The 20,617-nt window shown below is 49.6% G+C and overlaps 5 protein-coding genes and 1 pseudogene across 5 annotated transcripts; 4 read left to right on the forward strand and 2 right to left on the reverse strand.

Moving 5' to 3' along the window:
* Nucleotides 1-1,187: 1,187 nt before the first annotated feature.
* Nucleotides 1,188-1,555, forward strand: LOC141091651 (histone H4). The gene has a single exon (XM_073577332.1). It carries the CDS (start codon nucleotides 1,195-1,197, stop codon nucleotides 1,504-1,506), a length of 312 nt encoding a protein of 103 aa, XP_073433433.1. The 5' UTR covers nucleotides 1,188-1,194; the 3' UTR covers nucleotides 1,507-1,555.
* Nucleotides 1,556-4,185: 2,630 nt separating this feature from the next.
* On the forward strand, nucleotides 4,186-4,935 carry LOC141091647 (histone H1.5-like). Its single transcript, XM_073577328.1, has one exon. The coding sequence runs from the start codon at nucleotides 4,263-4,265 to the stop codon at nucleotides 4,884-4,886; it is 624 nt and encodes a 207-aa protein (XP_073433429.1). The 5' UTR covers nucleotides 4,186-4,262; the 3' UTR covers nucleotides 4,887-4,935.
* Nucleotides 4,936-5,430: 495 nt separating this feature from the next.
* LOC141091649 (histone H3) lies at nucleotides 5,431-5,933 on the forward strand. The gene has a single exon (XM_073577330.1). The coding sequence runs from the start codon at nucleotides 5,472-5,474 to the stop codon at nucleotides 5,880-5,882; it is 411 nt and encodes a 136-aa protein (XP_073433431.1). The 5' UTR covers nucleotides 5,431-5,471; the 3' UTR covers nucleotides 5,883-5,933.
* Nucleotides 5,934-6,372: 439 nt separating this feature from the next.
* LOC141091652 (histone H4-like) lies at nucleotides 6,373-8,079 on the reverse strand (annotated as a pseudogene).
* Nucleotides 8,080-8,242: 163 nt separating this feature from the next.
* Nucleotides 8,243-8,704, reverse strand: LOC141091650 (histone H2B 1.1-like). Its single transcript, XM_073577331.1, has one exon. It carries the CDS (start codon nucleotides 8,664-8,666, stop codon nucleotides 8,286-8,288), a length of 381 nt encoding a protein of 126 aa, XP_073433432.1. The 5' UTR covers nucleotides 8,667-8,704; the 3' UTR covers nucleotides 8,243-8,285.
* A 222-nt stretch (nucleotides 8,705-8,926) lies between these two features.
* Nucleotides 8,927-9,445, forward strand: LOC141091648 (histone H2A type 1-like). The gene has a single exon (XM_073577329.1). It carries the CDS (start codon nucleotides 9,002-9,004, stop codon nucleotides 9,392-9,394), a length of 393 nt encoding a protein of 130 aa, XP_073433430.1. The 5' UTR covers nucleotides 8,927-9,001; the 3' UTR covers nucleotides 9,395-9,445.
* The last annotated feature ends 11,172 nt before the right edge of the window (nucleotides 9,446-20,617 follow it).

Here is a 20,617-nt window from a genome sequence, read left to right on the forward strand (position 1 = left end):
GTACAAGCAGATTCTGTGCAATGTAAAACTAAGCAATCCCCCCTCCAAGGATTGGGAGTGGTTGTCTCATCAGGACCTGTGTTGCCGCCATCTTTGCTATATGGGTCTGCTGCACCCTGTAGTGCATTTGCTCAGAGACCTGGGCAGGTGAGCACTGCTGACCCCTTTCTGCTGTACTAACCCATGGATCAGTGACAACTTGTTTTGACAAAAGAACCCCTTTAATGCAAACTACCGTAATTCTGACCCCAGTTCAGGGGGCGCACAGTAGATGTGTATTACAGTTGACGCTTCACTATAAGGCTGTGTGCACACGCTGCGGATTCTGCTGCGGTTTGCCATTTGCTCCATTGTAGAGATGATAAACCACAGAGCAATCCGCAATAAATCTGTGCGGACAAATCCACAGAGCATTCCGCAGCGTGTGCACTCACCCTAACAGGGATAACAGCTTACATGCATTTGCCTATTACTGTAGGGTGGGCCCCACTATGACCCTACTCAGAGCCCAAGGCTCCAGGGTCCCATGGCCAGATTGTACCCATCATAAGCCTCATATGGGACAGGGAGGGGCCGCGAGCTGACAGTGTCTGCCCCTGGGTCACTGTACAGCACTGATCACAGGGGCATTATTGACCAAGGCAACATAATGAACTGTGGATCACCAGGATACAGAGGAAGACAAAATGTCCCGTGACGTCACACACCAACTGTATCTGGGGGAAAGGACCCTCTCAAAGACGGGTGAGGGGCGAGATTTTGTTTCTGATCCTCAGATCTGCCACTAGGGGGCAATGAATCGCACAGTGCGGCCAATATGTGCCTAATCTCGCCCCTCCCCCCGTGTGGTCACTGCAGAGAACAGCTCATTACAGGAAGCTAGCAGGAATCCCGCACTGTCTGCCGCATAGGAGCTGTCGTCACATCCACCCTCTCGTCTCCACATCCAGATATCACACACAAGGCCCGGATATGTTATTATCACTACACAACTCATCACGCATCACTGAGGAGAGAGAAAGAAAGGGGGAGCTGCACACATGTGATCAGCCAATCAGTGAAAGGTGAGGGAGGAGCCGGTAATGCGGCACGCCCCATAGTCATCACTGAGTAGTTTTCACTCAGGTCCGCTCACCCTCTATATAAGGAGGACTCCGCGCTGGTTTCTACAGTCATCTGAAGATTTCCTGAACAATGTCTGGTCGCGGTAAAGGAGGGAAAGGTCTCGGGAAGGGCGGTGCCAAGCGGCACAGGAAGGTGCTCCGTGATAACATCCAGGGCATCACCAAGCCTGCCATCCGCCGTCTGGCTCGCAGGGGAGGCGTCAAGCGCATCTCCGGCCTCATCTATGAGGAGACTCGCGGTGTCCTTAAAGTCTTCCTGGAGAACGTGATCCGTGACGCCGTCACCTACACCGAGCACGCCAAGAGGAAGACCGTCACCGCCATGGACGTGGTGTACGCGCTCAAGCGCCAGGGCCGCACTCTCTACGGCTTCGGAGGTTAATGCGTCTCCGCTCCATCCTCACCCCCCAAAGGCTCTTATCAGAGCCGCCCACATCTACTAAGAAAAAGCTATGATCTCCGCTGTGTGATGTGGCCACGGAGGGAGATTGCGGGTATTTTGTGGTGTTATGTGACATCAGCGGTTAAAACAGATGGTTACCTGGATATACAGCGCTATATGGGTCATGAATTGCTGTATGGATGAAATATCTAGAGCGCTTTATAGAGGCTACATCACAGTATAGATATTTACTGCACTCTGAGGGTACACTGCAGTGTATTAATGGGAGTCGTAGCTATATAGCGGGTATTGAGCATTAAATGGCCGCAAACAGCCATTTTTTTTTTTTTTTTTTATCTAGTTCTATATGGAAGGTTTACAGCTGTGTGTGGGGGTTCTGCATTACAGGAGGTTTGCAGCCCTGTACACAGCAGTATATCGAGCTTCACAGCGCTATTTAGATGAATACAGCACTATAGGGGGTGTTAATGATTCTCCGCTCCATCCTCACCCCCCAGGCTCTTCTCAGAGCCGCCCACATGTGTCCTGGAGAAGCGACAATTCCTGGTATCGGATGATTGAGGTGAGGGAGTTGGGTCAGATCCTATTTCTCAGGATCGGTGTAAATCCAGTGCGGAGCGGTCACATCCTGTACCGGTGACTCTGCGCCCCCTTATTAGTGGCGGCTTCCCGGTGTCCAGCGCCTGCATCTCATCACTGTCTCCCTCCTCATTTACCATCTACATGTGGACACTGACCGTGACTTCCTGACTGCTCCTAATACCGTGGACTGTGCGGCTCCAGCCGGCAGCGCTCTCCTGTGCCGGGGCTGATGGATGCAGCCGGACATTAGCGGCTCGTTCCCCTCATGACGGGGGAGGCTGCTTGTGTCTTTTCTTATTTATCAGTAACCGGAGCCTGAAGGGAGAACAGAGGGGAAATCCGCCCCCGTAGTGTACAGCGCCGTCATCCGAGCCCGGCGGACCGGAGAGAGGACTGGAGATGACGCAGGTCCGGAGCCGGTGTATTGCGGAGTGTGGGAGCTCCATCCTCCAGAGGAGGAGACGTCTCGCATACAAGATGCCTACATAAAATATCCATAACTGTGATTGGTGAGATAATGAGCAGCCGGCACCGGTCTGGGGAGTGAGGGGTTAATACAGTCTCACTTTACCGCAAGGTCCACAGGAATAATGGCCGCTCACTCCTGACAGTGATCGGGAAATGGTGTCTCTTCCACAAGCAGAGCACAGTCACTGAAGGGTTAATGATCGAGCGCCGAGAACACGACTGAGCGGGAGATTCAAATCATCAAACGGATCTAAAGCCCCGCCCACAGGAATCGACCAATCACCGTGCTTTCTCCTCCGTTTAACCCCTTATTGCTCCTGTGTCTGCTGCTCGTCATTTCCCCGTGCTCAGCACATCGGGCTCCTCCTGGTAGAACATGTGCGGATTGTATCATCCGATCTGTGCTGGATGCGGAGCCCACACGGAGCCGCCCTTGTATAAGGTTACCAGTTCTCCGTGTGGCGTCCGCTCCGATCACTGCTGGAAGCGGAGTTGACACAGATCAGCCCTGGAGCTGCGGGCACTAGGATTGCAAAAATATACACCCCCAGTACGGTGCTGTACATCCACCATCCTCCCTACTAGGTGGTATACAGCACTACAAAGGCTACATGTGCTGTATACTCCCCATCTAGTGCTGCATTTCTCCTCTATAAACCTGTGTCATCTACAGAACACCCGCATATAGTGCTGGATACCCTCCATACAGTAACTGAGGATAAGGTAGTGCTGATACCTACATATATCGCTGTATGCCCCCATATATAGCTAAATACTCTCCAGAAAGTGCTGTGGGCCCTCCATATTGTTCTTTATCCCATCATATATCGCTGTATACCCCCATGTAGTGCTGTAAGCTGCCAAATACTGTTATGTACCGACATATTGTGCTGTATAACCTTCAAGTAGTATTGTATACCGCCATATAGTGCTGACAACCCTCCATATAGTATCGTAGTCTAGAATATAGTGCTGTATACTCCCCTTATATTAGGGTACACCCTCATTGACGGCTGTACTCCCCCATAGAGGGACGCGTACCCTCCATATAGCGCTGTATATTCCACACATCAGATATTCTGGACTCCGCGCTCCTGATCCACAAGCCCACACACTGGATATATATAGGCCAGAAGCTGCAGGGAGCGGAGCCGCCGTCTGTGTCTCCTTCCGACCTCTCAGCAGCTCCAGGTCGTTCTCCCATCGTCCAATCAGCTTCCTGCACGGTACAGATTGTGGTACAGATCCCTGTGATAGTGACAGGTGCCGGGAACAGAAGGAGCGAGCTCCCGCAGCAGATTCATCTTCCCCGATACAGAATGATGTGCGGCCAGGAGGACTATGGGGAGATTCCGGGGCTCTTCCCGGCTCCTTCCTGCCTCCTCCGCCAGTGACGGCTATAGACATGTGGGGGAGATGTCAGTGAGGAGGAGGACACTGACACAGCGGCTCTGCTGCCCGGTCCTGACCGGTAATGGTCGCTTATCCCGGGCAAGGAAGCACAAGGGGAGAGCGGAGCTTCACCTGGCTCAGACAGGAGGGGCGGGGCCTGTGACCAGTGTCAGCCAATAGAAGCTCAGGAGGGGCAGCCAATCAGTGCGCAGTGTGACTGTATATATTTGAGGCGGCTCCTGCTTCGGCTTTTGTAATTTTTCTTTCAGCACTTTGTGTTTGTTCTTGATTATATGATGGCAGAGACCGCGCCAGCCGCCGCTCCTCCTCCTCCTGCCGAACCGGCCACCAAATCCAAGAAGCAGCCGAAAAAATCCTCCGCAGGGGGCGCCAAGAAGAGCAAAAAGCCTTCTGGCCCCAGCGTGTCCGAGCTGATCGTCAAAGCCGTGTCTGCTTCCAAGGAGCGCAGCGGGGTGTCTCTGGCCGCCCTGAAGAAGGCTCTGGCTGCTGGAGGGTACGATGTGGAGAGGAATAACAGCCGCCTGAAGCTGGCCGTCAGGGGTCTGGTCACCAAGGGCGCCCTGCTCCAGGTTAAGGGCAGCGGCGCCTCCGGGTCATTCAAGCTGAACAAGAAGCAGGAGACCAAGGACAAGAAGAAGCAGGCGCCTGCAGCCAAAGCCAAGAAACCAGCAGCCAAGAAAGCTGCAAAATCCCCGAAGAAGCCCAAGAAGAGCCCGAAAAAGGCCAAGAAGCCCGCAGCGGCCAAAAAAGCAGTTAAGAGCCCCAAAAAGCCGAAGGCTGCTCCGAAGCCCAAGAAGGTGACAAAGAGCCCCGCTAAGAAGGCGGCGAAACCCAAAGCTGCCAGGAGTCCGGCTAAGAAGGCGGCTAAAGCCAAGAAGCCCGCGGCCAAGAAATAAGCGGAGCCGCCCTGTCCTCATCCCACAAAGGCTCTTATCAGAGCCACCACCTCCTCACTGCAGAGCTGTATGATCAGTGCCACCACCTCCTCCCTGCAGAGCTGTATGATCAGTGCCACCACCTTGTCCTCAGCAGACCTGTATGATCAGTGCCACCACCTCCTCCCTGCAGAGCTGTACGATCAGTGCCAGTACATTATATAATTGATGCTGGGCGCAGTGTCAGGATGGATAGTTATCTGTTGCTAATACGAGCTCTGCACTGTACAGCGCTGTGTACACGGATATGGCCGTGCATTTACGTCAGTGGCGTCTGCTCCATATTCCGAATGTAAGGGATGATGTGAACCGCCTCGTGGAGGAGGCGGGGACAACAGGGGGCGGGGTTACTGGGCGAGAGGCGGAGTTGCTCTTCACAATGATTGGTTAAACACATCATGTCCTTATTGGCTTCTTTTATTTATGCCCCAACCAGTGGCGTGCAGGGGGCGTGTTTCCTATAGACCAATGAGGACGCGCCCTGGAGCATAAATACCCTTCTCCCGCTGCTTTGCTTATCACATCTGTTCACCTCTACATCTAGCTATGGCCAGGACGAAGCAGACCGCCCGCAAATCCACCGGAGGGAAGGCTCCTCGCAAGCAGCTGGCCACGAAGGCCGCCAGGAAGAGCGCTCCTGCCACTGGTGGAGTGAAGAAGCCGCATCGTTATCGCCCAGGAACAGTCGCTCTCCGTGAGATCCGCCGCTACCAGAAATCCACTGAGCTGCTGATCCGTAAGCTTCCCTTCCAGCGCCTGGTGAGGGAGATCGCCCAGGACTTCAAGACTGATCTGCGCTTCCAGAGCTCCGCGGTGATGGCCCTGCAGGAGGCCAGCGAGGCTTATCTGGTGGGACTGTTCGAGGACACCAACCTGTGCGCCATCCACGCCAAGAGGGTAACAATCATGCCCAAAGACATCCAGTTGGCCCGCAGGATCCGTGGGGAGAGAGCTTAGATCTTCCCGGGCTCCAACCACAACACAAAGGCTCTTTTCAGAGCCACCAAATCTTTCCAAAAACGAGCTGAGTCCTGAACTGCCGGTTTATGTGCGTGTTCTACATATACGGATCGCACTCTCTCAGGAATAGATGGTGGCTGCGGTTTCTGATATCACAGGTGATCGCTGAGCGATAACTGAAATCTCACGTTTCTCTATTCTCATCCATTGTAAAACATGCGGAGTCTATAACATAACCAACGTTAATATAGGGAGAGGGGTAAGGTGTGTATACCCTCAAAGTGTGGTGAATTTCTATACTGTGATGTAGCCTCTATAAAGCGCTCTAGATATTTCATCCATACAGTAACTCCTGACCCATATAGCGCTGTATATCCAGGTAACCATCTGTTTTAACCGCTGATGTCACATAACACCACAAAATACCCGCAATCTCCCTCCCTGGCCACATCACACAGCGGAGATCATAGCTTTTTCTTAGTAGATGTGGGCGGCTCTGATAAGAGCCTTTGGGGGGTGAGGATGGAGCGGAGACGCATTAACCTCCGAAGCCGTAGAGAGTGCGGCCCTGGCGCTTGAGCGCGTACACCACGTCCATGGCGGTGACGGGTCTTCCTCTTGGCGTGCTCGGTGTAGGTGACGGCGTCATGGATCACGTTCTCCAGGAAGACTTTCATGACGCCGCGATTATCCTCATAGATGAGGCCGGAGATGCGCTTGACGCCTCCCCTGCGAGCGAGACGGCGGATGGCAGGCTTGGTGATGCCCTGGATGTTATCACGGAGCACCTTCCTGTGCCGCTTGGCGCCGCCCTTCCCGAGACCTTTCCCTCCTTTACCGCGACCAGACATCTTCCTGTAGTCAGCAGAACACTATGACTAATGAGCGCAGGGTCCTTTACATGGAGGCGGGGCGGACCGGAGCGAAAACAGGAGGGATGACCGTTTCCGGGGCGGGGGTTCTAGTATTGAATTCGCGGTTAAGCTCCTCCTCTTCTCTGATTGGCTGAATACAGGACTGTTGGTGATTTTGAATTCCCCCCCCTCTCTGTTACAAAGAATATTCAACAAAACTCCCCATCGCGGCGCCGCCGCTAGATCTGTCCGTTATTTGGATTTTTCCGTTGCTATTTTCCAGCTTCTTCATAATGTAATAAGTAAATAAATACTTTAGGGACAGTGATCTCCAGAAGCCTCATCTGACCCAGGCAGTCGCTCCTCATTACAGGTGGTGGCGGCCAGTACAGGGCAGGGAGCCGCATGTAACGAGTCCCGGAGGCTCCATCCCCGGAGAAGAGGAGAAATATCAGATACAAGATAACGATCCCCAACCACCGATGTGATCTGCAGCGACCATCGCCGCGCACGGGATCTGCTCCAATCAACGTCAGGAATAATGTTCACTAAGACAATATAGAAAAGGGAGTGGGAAGGCGCCAGCACCGATCCGGGGACAAATACGGGTATAGGCAGAACACACTGGAGAGGCGGCACCAGGACCCAGCGCGTGTGACATCAGATTGTGATCGCTAACGCTTCTCCGGAGCGCAATGTGCGACTGAGCGGGAAATTAGGGTTCACTAACGGCTCAGTAAATGACGGCGGAACATCGAAATAAAGAACCGACCATTCGCCCGCTACTTAATTTACTTTCAACTCCTTAGTGACCGTATTCCTGCTGAATCTCTGCTCTGTACAGAATCCGCCTCAAGCACCGCAGACCCCGGCTGTGCACACCATACCCCTCTCCCTTACAATGGATGAGACTAGAGAAAGTGCTGAGCGATAACTGGAATCTCACTTCTCACCTGTGATATCAGAAACCGCAGCCGCCATCTATTCCTGAGAGAGTGCGATCCGTATAGGGAGAACACGCACATAAACCGGACAGCGGAAGGAAAAGGAGTGCGTAGAATCCGAGACTCCATGAACTTGTATTATTCCAGTGAAGCGCAGTGACGGCCGGGTGCCCTCATAGATCGCTGTAGCGCGGCTCCTGGATTCATCCAGTGTTGTGTCTGCACCTCACTACTACCACCCCCAGCATTCACAGGAAACTCACAAATTGGAATGGAAAGGGTTAATGTAAGAGGAGATGAAAAGAGAAAGCAGAGATCCAACCAGGAGGATAATCTACTGGAAATGTCACTGAGCAGAGATCATCATTACCAGCTGCGGGAGAGCGAGGACCTATCGCCGAGTGCAACGCACCACCTGCAATCATTATCACTGACCTATTGGAGAGAGGAGGTCCCAGTGTAGACGTTTTCTCCGGAAAGGAGCTGCTCAGCACATGCACGGCCTTGATGAGGACACTACACAGGGCAGCGGAGGAGCAGCTCTTATGGTGAGGGGGTGGGCGGCTCTTAGAAGAGCCTTTGGGGTGATGGCGGAGCAGATCTCACTTGGCGCTGGTGTACTTGGTGACGGCCTTGGTGCCCTCGGACACGGCGTGCTTGGCCAGCTCTCCGGGCAGCAGCAGGCGCACGGCGGTCTGGATCTCCCGGGAGGTGATGGTGGAGCGCTTGTTGTAGTGAGCCAGGCGGGAGGCTTCCCCTGCGATGCGCTCGAAGATGTCATTGACGAAGGAGTTCATGATGCCCATGGCCTTGGAGGAGATGCCGGTGTCGGGGTGGACCTGCTTCAGCACCTTGTACACGTAGATGGCGTAGCTCTCCTTCCTGCTCTTCCTCCGCTTCTTGCCGTCCTTCTTCTGAGGCTTGGTCACGGCTTTCTTGGAGCCCTTCTTGGGAGCTGGCGCAGACTTGGCGGGATCAGGCATGATGGGAACGAGAAACGTCTCCGCACAAGAGAGAAGAATAACGACCCTGCTCCTCCCAGAGGAGTTTATAGCCCGGCCATGCAAATGACTCTGCTGTCAGATCGCCGTGCTATTGGGTGACAAAGTCATGTGACCAACGGAACCGTCAGTCGCTCCGCCCACTGCAGCTCATTGATGGCTCCACAAGTCTGATTTACATTGGTAACTTGTGATCCATCCAATGACAGGAGAGGAGGGCGGGGCAGATGATTATAAAAGCGACAGCCGCGCAGCTATTGCCTTATATCACGCAGATTTTTTTTTTCTGTTTCTTCTTGTTATCAGCGATCACCACCATGTCTGGACGCGGCAAACAAGGAGGGAAGGTCCGCGCTAAAGCCAAGACCCGCTCATCCCGGGCAGGACTGCAGTTCCCGGTTGGCCGTGTGCACAGGCTTCTCCGCAAGGGCAACTACGCCGAGAGGGTGGGCGCCGGCGCTCCGGTCTATCTGGCCGCTGTGCTGGAGTATCTGACCGCTGAGATCCTGGAATTGGCCGGTAATGCCGCCCGAGACAACAAGAAGACCCGCATCATCCCCCGACACCTGCAGCTGGCGGTGCGCAATGACGAGGAGCTGAACAGGCTGCTGGGTGGGGTGACCATCGCCCAGGGGGGCGTCCTGCCCAACATCCAGGCCGTGCTGTTGCCCAAGAAGACCGAGAGCAGCAAGTCCGGCAAGAGCAAGTGAGCGCTGCTGCCGATCCCACCTACACAACCAAAGGCTCTTCTAAGAGCCACCCACCCCGTCACCACCAGAGCTGACGCCGCTGATCTCGGGTCCTCACATTCCAGACACCACGGGCTGCCGCCACCAGTCTGTAGGTTGCTGCGCACACTGGAATCCGTTGTGCGGTTTCTACCCAAAACACTGGAGTGTCGGGAGATGAATGGGATAATATCATATGAAGCCTCAGACCTGTGGGGGGAGAGGAGTCCCTCATTAGTGTCTGATCCTCCGGCCCCTGACATCGCTGTGGAGATAACACGCAGTGATCACGTATCGGGGGGGAGTTGGCGGCCGCTGCCGGCGATTCTCCACATCAGTGACTGCGGCTCCTCCCGGAGGACGATCCCGTGATGGCGGCTCTGGAGGGCTGGACTCAGCGCGGTTCTCGGGTGACCGGATTGTGATCTCCGCTGTCAGCCGTGACCGGTAGTAATCCTCCGCGGAACAAGAGCGGGAACTTCAAATCCCCCAACGGATCCTGTGATCAGACAATGAGCGGGAATCCTCGGTAAAGCGCCGTCCTCAGTGACGTACATAGACGTCTTTCCAACTCCGTTTAACTCCTTACTTGCCGTGTTGCTGCTGATCTCCCCTTATTTAGCAGTGTCCACAGATGCGGCACCTTCTCCCCAGCCCCCGGCAGCGCTCACATCGGGCTCCTCCAGAGCATCTGCTGCTTGCAGCCCCCTGTAATCACTGCAGACACAACTGGGAGTCCTGATAATACTTACTAAAAGGGTTAACCCCACAATAGTGTAGTGTAATCAGCCGCAGGCTTCACTGAACAAATACTAAGTAACGCAGAAAAATAAGAATTAATAAAGCCAATAAACCACGAATCCTCCTGCTTTTCTTTCATTGCTAAAATATCACAGATCAAAGCATCATACCTAGTGAGGAGCGAGCAGTAAAGAGCTCGGGTGCTCGTTCGGGTTGAGCAAATTTGAATACTCAGGTACTTGGACAGAACAACGAGCCCAATGTAAGTCTATGGGAGACCCCAGCATTTCTACATGGATCCCCCAGGTCTAAAAACATCTGAAAATGATGGAAACACTGCTGCAATGACAGGGGACATCATGGGGATCACCCCTGGAAGCATTCCTGACTCCTAGGTCACAGCTTTATCATTGTAGCATTTACCAACCCTAGGTGGCCATGTGGTGTGTGATATTAGCAGACACATCTTGTCTTTCAGAGTCCCTCCTTCATAAATGAAACAAGTGTAAAGATGGATGTTTCAAATATATCCCTACTAGTGTTGAGCATTCCGATACTGCAAATATCGGGTATCGGCCGATATTCGCTGTATCGGAATTCCGATACCGAGTACCGATATTTTTTCAATGTCGGAATCGGAAGTTCCCATAATGCAAAGAGCCACTGTTGTGGCTCTGATTGGCTGCCGAAATGATGTCATCATGATGCGCCGTCAGTTCGAGCCTTCCGGGGGAGGGGGGTCTATGCAGACTGCCCGGGGTTCTGTACCGGCCTGCCGGTGGTCTGTACTGACTGTCCGGGGGTCTGAGCGGCCTGCCGGGGGGGCTGTGCCGACTGTCCGGGGGTCTGTGCAGGCTGCGGGGGTCTGTGCAGGATCGTCCGATGGGACTACAAGTCCCATCGGGCGATGCCTGCTACCATGACGGTGATTGACACATTAACCAATGATGGGACAGTAGTAGTCCCATCATCCGGCCTATGTGTTGAATGTAAAAAAAAAAAAAAACATACTACATACATGCTACATACATGCAACATACATACTGCATATATTCCACATGCATGCAACATGCATACTACATATATACCACTAGAGTTGAGCGAAACGGGTCTAAAAAATTCAAAAGTCCCCGACTTTTGGCAAAGTCGGGTTTCATGAAACGAAACCCGACCCTAGGATGAGGTCGGCGACTTACGCGCCAAAGTCGCGTTTCAAAAGTTTGTTTTGCGCTCTTTTTCAGCCAATCAGGATCCACGGACACTGTGGGCAACGTGATGACATAGGCAGGGGTCACCACCATCTTTCAGAAGGGCATGCAAGTGATTGGCTTGCTTTGGTGGGCGTCACAGGGGGTATAAAAGGGCGTGCACGCCGACCGCCATCTTACTTCTGCCGATCTCAGTATAGGGAGAGGTTGCTGATTCTGTAGGGAGAGCGTTAGGCAGGGAAGAAGACAAAAAAAACTGCTTCTGCTGCTAGCGATTTTGCCTGCACAACACACCAGTCACTGTGTGTGCAGTGCAAGGGGAGGCTATATAGTGGTGTATCAGTGGTGTTGGTTGTTGGGCTGCCTTCTAAGGCTTCCAGACAGGCTGGCATTGCTGTTTACCCACTGCTCTGCAAACTGCTTTTTTAAAAGCATTCCAATCTCCCTTATCCTCTAGTCACTTTTGTCACAGCTGTGCCATTGAGCCTGTGACATAGCGCTCAGATATCAGTGGGCCTCACACAATCCAAAAGTGTCCAGTGTCCAAAAGTGTGTGCAGAAATTCAAAATCTCCCTTATCCTCTAGTCACTTTGGTCACAGCTGTGCCATCGAGCCTGTCACATAGCGCTCAGATATTCATTGGGCCTCACACAATACAAAAGTGTCCAGTGTCCAAAAGTGTCTGCAGAAATTCAAAATCTCCCTTATCCTCTAGTCACTTTGGTCACAGCTGTGCCATCGAGCCTGTCACATAGCGCTCAGATATTCATTGGGCCTCACACAATCCAAAAGTGTCCAGTGTCCAAAAGTTGTGCAGAGATTCAAAATCTCCCTTATCCTCTAGTCACTTTGGTCACAGCTGTGCCATCGAGCCTGTCACATAGCGCTCAGATATTCATTGGGCCTCACACAATCTCACACAAGGAAAGACTAGAAGCAATGGGATGAAACTGAATGGGAGGAGACACAGATTAGATATTAGAAAAAACTTTTTGACAGTTAGAGTGATCAATGAGTGGAACAGGCTGCCACGAGAAGTGGTGAGTTCTCCTTCAATGGAAGTCTTCAAACAGAGGCTGGACAGACATCTGACTGGGATGATTTAGCGAATCCTGCTTTGAGCAGGGGGTTGGACCAGATGGCCCAGGAGGTCCCTTCCAACTCTACGATTCTATGATTCTATGATTCTATGATTCTAATCCAAAAGTGTCCAGTGTCCAAAAGTGTGTGCAGAGATTCAAAATCTCCCTTATCCTCTAGTCACTTTGGTCACAGCTGTGCCATCGAGCCTGTGACATAGCGCTCAGATATCAGTGGGCCTCACACAATCCAAAAGTGTCCAGTGTCCAAAAGTGTGTGCAGAGATTCAAAATCTCCCTTATCCTCTAGTCACTTTGGTCACAGCTGTGCCATCGAGCCTGTCACATAGCGCTCAGATATTCATTGGGCCTCACACAATCCAAAAGTGTCCAGTGTCCAAAAGTGTGTGCAGAGATTCAAAATCTCCCTTATCCTCTAGTCACTTTGGTCACAGCTGTGCCATCGAGCCTGTGACATAGCGCTCAGATATCAGTGGGCCTCACACAATCCAAAAGTGTCCAGTGTCCAAAAGTGTGTGCAGAGATTCAAAATCTCCCTTATCCTCTAGTCACTTTGGTCACAGCTGTGCCATCGAGCCTGTGACATAGCGCTCAGATACCAGTGGGCCTCACACAATCCAAAAGTGTCCAGTGTCCAAAAGTGTGTGCAGAGATTCAAAATCTCCCTTATCCTCTAGTCACTTTGGTCACAGCTGTGCCATCGAGCCTGTGACATAGCGCTCAGATACCAGTGGGCCTCACACAATCCAAAAGTGTCCAGTGTCCAAAAGTGTGTGCAGAGATTCAAAATCTCCCTTATCCTCTAGTCACTTTGGTCACAGCTGTGCCATCGAGCCTGTCACATAGCGCTCAGATATTCATTGGGCCTCACACAATCCAAAAGTGTCCAGTGTCCAAAAGTGTGTGCAGAGATTCAAAATCTCCCTTATCCTCTAGTCACTTTGGTCACAGCTGTGCCATCGAGCCTGTCACATAGCGCTCAGATATTCATTGGGCCTCACACCATCCAAGAGTGTCCAGTGTCCAAAAGTGTGTGCAGAGATTCAAAATCATAGAATCATAGAATCGTAGAGTTGGAAGGGACCTCCTGGGCCATCTGGTCCAACCCCCTGCTCAAAGCAGGATTCGCTAAATCATCCCAGTCAGATGTCTGTCCAGCCTCTGTTTGAAGACTTCCATTGAAGGAGAACTCACCACTTCTCGTGGCAGCCTGTTCCACTCATTGATCACTCTAACTGTCAAAAAGTTTTTTCTAATATCTAATCTGTGTCTCTTCCCATTCAGTTTCATCCCATTGCTTCTAGTCTTTCCTTGTGCAAATGAGAATAAAGTTGATTCTTCTACAATGTGACAGCCCTTTAGATATTTGTAGACAGCTATTAAGTCTCCTCTCAGTCTTCTCTTTTGCAAACTAAACATTCCCAAATCCTGCAACCTTTCCTCATAAGACAGGGTTTGCAGACCGGTCACCATTCTGGTCGCTCTTTTCTGAACTTGCTCCAGTTTGTTGATGTCTTTTTTAAAATGTGGTGCCCAAAACTGGACACAATATTCCAGATGAGGTCTGACCAAAGAGGAGTAGAGGGAAATAATGACTTCACGTGATCTAGACTGTATGCTTCTGTTAATACATCCTAGAATTGCATTTGCCTTTTTTGCTGCTGCATCACACTGTTGACTCATATTCAGTCTGTGATCTATTAGTATACCCAAGTCTTTTTCACATGTGCTGTCACTTAGCCCTATTCCTCCCATTCTATATATGCTTTTTTCATTTTTATTGCCCAGATGTAGTACTTTGCATTTCTCCCTGTTAAAAACCATTCTGTTTGTTGCTGCCCACTTCTCCAGTTTATTTAAATCTTTTTGAATCCTCTCTCTCTCTTCTCTAGTATTAGCTATCCCTCCTAGCTTTGTGTCATCAGCAAATTTAATCAGTTTACCCTCAATTCCTTCATCTAAATCGTTGATAAAGATGTTGAACAATACAGGGCCCAGGACAGAGCCCTGTGGTACCCCACTTGAGACATTCTTCCAACTGGATGTGCAGCCATTTACGACCACTCTTTGGGTCCGATCACTAAGCCAGTTATGAATCCACCTAACAGTTGCCTTGTCCATTCCATACTTAGTCATTTTTTCAATAAGGATTGTATGAGAGACTTTGTCAAATGCTTTGCTGAAGTCAAGATATACTATATCTACAGCATTTCCTTGATCCACCCAATCAGTGATACCGTCATAGAAGGAAATTAAGTTAGTCTGACATGACTTATTAGTTAGAAACCCATGCTGACTCTGTTTAATCACTTCATTCTTATCCAGGTATTGACATACATGTTGTTTAATAATTTGTTCAAAGATCTTTCCTGGTATAGAAGTCAGACTCACCGGCCTATAGTTGCCTGGGTCCACCTTCTTCCCCTTTTTGAAGATAGGAACAACATTTGCTCTTCTCCAGTCTTCTGGCACTTCTCCTGTTCTCCAAGAATTTTCAAAGATTATGGAGAGGGGTTCAAAAATTTCTTCTGCTATCTCCTTCAGTACTCTGGGGTGTAATTCATCTGGACCTGGAGACTTGAATTCATTTAGGTTAGCTAAGTGTTTCCTCACTATCTTTCTGTTTATAGATATCCTGGATTCTTCTATTCCCTTAATAGGACAGTGAATAACAGTTGATGTTGCATTTCCTTTCTGAGAGAAAACAGATGCAAAATAGGAATTTAAAAGTTCAGCCTTCTCAACATCCTGTCTTACCATTTCATCATTTTCATCCTGTAAAAATCCTATAGCATCTTTGACTTTTCTTTTACTTTTGACATATCCCCAAAATCCTTTATTATTGCTTTTGACATCTCTTGCAAGCCTCAGTTCATTTTCAGCTTTAGCTAATCTGATTTGTGCCCTGCAGGTTCTGCAGACAGCATTATATTCTTCTTTAGATATGCCTCCCTCTTTCCAGTTTATAAACATTTTTTTCTTCCTTTTTAGCATGTGCTTAAGTTCTGTGTTCATCCATCCTGGTTTCCTTAAATGCTTCCTATTCTTCCCTCTTTTCGGAATTGTTAACAACTGTGCTTTGAGAATTTCATTTTTCAAGATTTCCCATCCTTCCTGGACATTTTTGTCTTTAAGGATATCCAGCCATTGGATCCCTCCAATTCTCTTTCTGAATCCCTTAAAATCTGCCTTTCTGAAATCTAACCTTGACGTCTGAGTCTTCACAGGTCTTCCACCTCTAGTTATCCAAAATTCTAAAATAGCATGGTCGCTACCTCCTAGGGTCCCAGCCACTTTTACCTCCTCAACCATTTCCTCCCTGTTTATAAGGATTAGATCCAAGGTAGCAGTTCCCCTTGTTTTCTCCCCTACCTTTTGGAAGATAAAGTTGTCAGCAAGAGAGGATAAGAATTTCCTTGACCTGTTAGTTTTGCCTGAGAGAGATTCCCAACAAATGTCTGGATAGTTGAAATCTCCCATGACAACTATGTCATATTTTTTGGAGAACTTGGCCATCTGATGCATAAAGAGTTCATCTATATCTTCGGCTTGCACAGGCGGCCTGTAGTAAATGCCTACAATGGTGTCCTTTCCATTGTTCCGTCCTTGTATTCTTACCCAAACAGTTTCCACAGAACTTCCAGTCTCTGAAGCTTCAATCTCTGTGCAGATATACGCGTTTCGAACATACAATGCGACACCCCCTCCTCGTTTATCAAGTCTGTTTCTTGCAAATAAGTTGTATCCTTCTAGTCTTGTATTCCAATCATGTGTATTGTCCCACCAAGTTTCAGTGATTCCAATTACATCATATTTCTTTTCCTGTGTTAGTAGTTCCAATTCTCCTTGTTTGTTGCCCATGCTTTGTGCATTAGTATAGAAACATTTTAGTTTGTGATTGGTTTCTCTTTCTCCAATATTTTTATTAATTAGATTCTTTCGTCTTTGTTCTTCCTTTCCACTTCTAATAGCAGAGTTCTCAATAGCATTTGTCAGGTGTATGGCTTTTTCTGGTCTTTTGCTTCCCTTCCCATGTTGTTCTAGTTTAAAGCTCTCCTTACAAGTGTAGCAAGGCGACTTCCAAATACATGCTTTCCAGTCTTCGTAAGGTGCACCCCATCTCTAGCAAGTAGTCCATCGTATAAGTAGTTCACTCCGTGATCCAGAAATCCAAATCGTTGCTGACGGCACCATCGACGTAGCCAGTTGTTCACCTGCAGAATCTTATTCCACCTCCTTGTTCCATGGCCATCCACTGGGAGGATGGAAGAGAAGACCACCTGCGCTCCCAGTTCTTTCACTTTCTTGCCTAAGTCTTCAAAGTCTCTGCAGATGGTTTCCAGGTCGTTTCTTGCGGTGTCATTTGTCCCCACATGTAGTAGCAGGAATGGGTAGTCATCTGTAGGTCTGAAGAGTCCTGATATCCTGTCAGACACATCTTTAATTTTTGCACCTGGAAGACAGCACATTTCTCTTGAAGTTATATCCGGTCTGCAGATAGCGGCCTCAGTTCCTCTCAGCAGGGAATCCCCCATGACCACCACTCTCCGTTTCTTCTTCACAACATTTTTCTTTCTCCATCCAGGAGGACTCTGAAGGCGTACAAGGTTGCTGTTTGTTGGCAAAGTCTTATCCTGATGTATTTCTTCATCGTTTTCCTGCGTGAGAGCCTGGTACTGGTTTCTGAGCAGTATGGGTGCTGACTGCCTCCTGATCCTCCTGCTTCTCTGGGTCACATGTCTCCATTCCTCTGTTTCTTCAGGTGCACTTCGAATTTCTTCTCTTTCTGTAACATGAAGAGATAATTCTGCTCTGTCCAAGAACTCTTCACCTTCCTTAATGATCTTCAACGTAGCTAACCTCTCTTCGAGATTTTGCAACTTTTCCTCCAACAGGGACACAAGCTTGCATTTGTGGCATGTGAAGTTTGGCTTTTCCACTGGTAAATCTGTGAACATGTAGCAAGAAATGCAGCTCACCAAATGGCTCCTGGCCTCTTCCATCTTGAGATTTCTTAAAAACGATGAAAGATGAGCCAAACTTCGCGCGCCAAAACCCAGTGATCGTTGAGCTCGCGGAGACTCTTCACTTATCCCAGAAGGCACTGGGAATATGCAAATGATCTCCTCAAGACTCTTCCCCTGGTTTTCCGATTTCCTCTTTTCAGCTGCAACCGCCAAAACCCAGTGATCGTTGAGCTCGCGGAGACTCTTCACTTATCCCAGAAGGCACTGGGAATATGCAAATGATCTCCTCAAGACTCTTCCCCTGGTTTTCCGATTTCCTCTTTTCAGCTGCAACCGCCAAAACCCAGTGATCGTTGAGCTCACGGAGACTCTTCACTTATCCCAGAAGGCACTGGGAATATGCAAATGATCTCCTCAAGACTCTTCCCCTGGTTTTCCGATTTCCTCTTTTCAGCTGCAACCGCCAAAACCCAGTGATCGTTGAGCTCGCGGAGACTCTTCACTTATCCCAGAAGGCACTGGGAATATGCAAATGATCTCCTCAAGACTCTTCCCCTGGTTTTCCGATTTCCTCTTTTCAGCTGCAACCGCCAAAACCCAGTGATCGTTGAGCTCGCGGAGACTCTTCACTTATCCTCTAGTCACTTTGGTCACAGCTGTGCCATCGAGCCTGTCACATAGCGCTCAGATATTCATTGGGCCTCACACAATCCAAAAGTGTCCAGTGTCCAAAAGTGTGTGCAGAGATTCAAAATCTCCCTTATCCTCTAGTCACTTTGGTCATAGCTGTGCCATCGAGCCTGTCACATAGCGCTCAGATATCAGTGGGCCTCACACAATCCAAAAGTGTCCAGTGTCCAAAAGTGTGTGCAGAGATTCAAAATCTCCCTTATCCTCTAGTCACTTTGGTCACAGATGTGCCATCGAGCCTGTGAAATAGCGCTCAGATACCAGTGGGCCTCACACAATCCAAAAGTGTCCAGTGTCCAAAAGTGTGTGCAGAGATTCAAAATCTCCCTTATCCTCTAGTCACTTTGGTCACAGCTGTGCCATCGAGCCTGTCACATAGCGCTCAGATATTCATTGGGCCTCACACAATCCAAAAGTGTCCAGTGTCCAAAAGTGTGTGCAGAGATTCAAAATCTCCCTTATCCTCTAGTCACTTTGGTCACAGCTGTGCCATCGAGCCTGTCACATAGCGCTCAGATATCAGTGGGCCTCACACAATCCAAAAGTGTCCAGTGTCCAAAAGTGTGTGCAGAGATTCAAAATCTCCCTTATCCTCTAGTCACTTTGGTCACAGCTGTGCCATCGAGCCTGTCACATAGCGCTCAGATATTCATTGGGCCTCACACAATCCAAAAGTGTCCAGTGTCCAAAAGTGTCTGCAGAAATTAAAAATCTCCCTTATCCTCTAGTCACTTTGGTCACAGCCGTGCCATCGAGCCTGTCACATAGCGCTCAGATATTCATTGGGCCTCACACAATCCAAAAGTGTCCAGTGTCCAAAAGTGTCTGCAGAAATTCAAAATCTCCCTTATCCTCTAGTCACTTTGGTCACAGCTGTGCCATCGAGCCTGTCACATAGCGCTCAGATATCAGTGGGCCTCACACAATCCAAAAGTGTCCAGTGTCCAAAAGTGTGTGCAGAGATTCAAAATCTCCCTTATCCTCTAGTCACTTTGGTCACAGCTGTGCCATCGAGCCTGTCACATAGCGCTCAGATATTCATTGTGCCTCACACAATCCAAAAGTGTCCAGTGTCCAAATGTATGTGCAGAGATTCAAAATCTCCCATATCCTCTAGTCACTTTGGTCACAGCTGTGCCATCGAGCCTGTCACATAGCGCTCAGATATTCATTGGGCCTCACACAATCCAAAAGTGTCCAGTGTCCAAAAGTGTGTGCAGAGATTCAAAATCTCCCTTATCCTCTAGTCACTTTGGTCACAGCTGTGCCATCGAGCCTGTCACATAGCGCTCAGATATTCATTGGGCCTCACACAATCCAAAAGTGTCCAGTGTCCAAAAGTGTGTGCAGAGATTCAAAATCTCCCTTATCCTCTAGTCACTTTGGTCACAGCTGTGCCATCGAGCCTGTCACATAGCGCTCAGATATCAGTGGGCCTCACACAATCCAAAAGTGTCCAGTGTCCAAAAGTGTGTGCAGAGATTCAAAATCTCCCTTATCCTCTAGTCACTTTGGTCACAGCTGTGCCATCGAGCCTGTCACATAGCGCTCAGATATTCATTGGGCCTCACACAATCCAAAAGTGTCCAGTGTCCAAAAGTGTCTGCAGAAATTCAAAATCTCCCTTATCCTCTAGTCACTATGGTCTCAGCTGTGCCATCGAGCCTGTGACATAGCGCTCAGATATCAGTGGGCCTCACACAATCCAAAAGTGTCCAGTGTCCAAAAGTGTGTGCAGAGATTCAAAATCTCCCTTATCCTCTAGTCACTTTGGTCACAGCTGTGCCATCGAGCCTGTCACATAGCGCTCAGATATTCATTGGGCCTCACACAATCCAAAAGTGTCCAGTGTCCAAAAGTGTCTGCAGAAATTCAAAATCTCCCTTATCCTCTAGTCACTTTGGTCACAGCCGTGCCATCGAGCCTGTCACATAGCGCTCAGATATTCATTGGGCCTCACACAATCCAAAAGTGTCCAGTGTCCAAAAGTGTGTGCAGAGATTCAAAATCTCCCTTATCCTCTAGTCACTTTTGTCACAGCTGTGCCATCGAGCCTGTGACATAGCGCTCAGATATCAGTGGGCCTCACACAATCCAAAAGTGTCCAGTGTCCAAAAGTGTGTGCAGAGATTCAAAATCTCCCTTATCCTCTAGTCACTTTGGTCACAGCTGTGCCATCGAGCCTGTCACATAGCGCTCAGATATTCATTGGGCCTCACACAATCCAAAAGTGTCCAGTGTCCAAAAGTGTGTGCAGAGATTCAAAATCTCCCTTATCCTCTAGTCACTTTGGTCACAGCTGTGCCATCGAGCCTGTCACATAGCGCTCAGATATCAGTGGGCCTCACACAATCCAAAAGTGTCCAGTGTCCAAAAGTGTGTGCAGAGATTCAAAATCTCCCTTATCCTCTAGTCACTTTGGTCACAGCTGTGCCATCGAGCGTGTCACATAGCGCTCAGATATTCATTGGGCCTCACACAATCCAAAAGTGTCCAGT

This window comes from Dendrobates tinctorius, unplaced genomic scaffold, assembly GCF_039654945.1.
Source record: "Dendrobates tinctorius isolate UK_male_01 unplaced genomic scaffold, ASM3965494v1 ptg000055l, whole genome shotgun sequence".
NCBI classification, from domain to species: domain Eukaryota; kingdom Metazoa; phylum Chordata; class Amphibia; order Anura; family Dendrobatidae; genus Dendrobates; species Dendrobates tinctorius.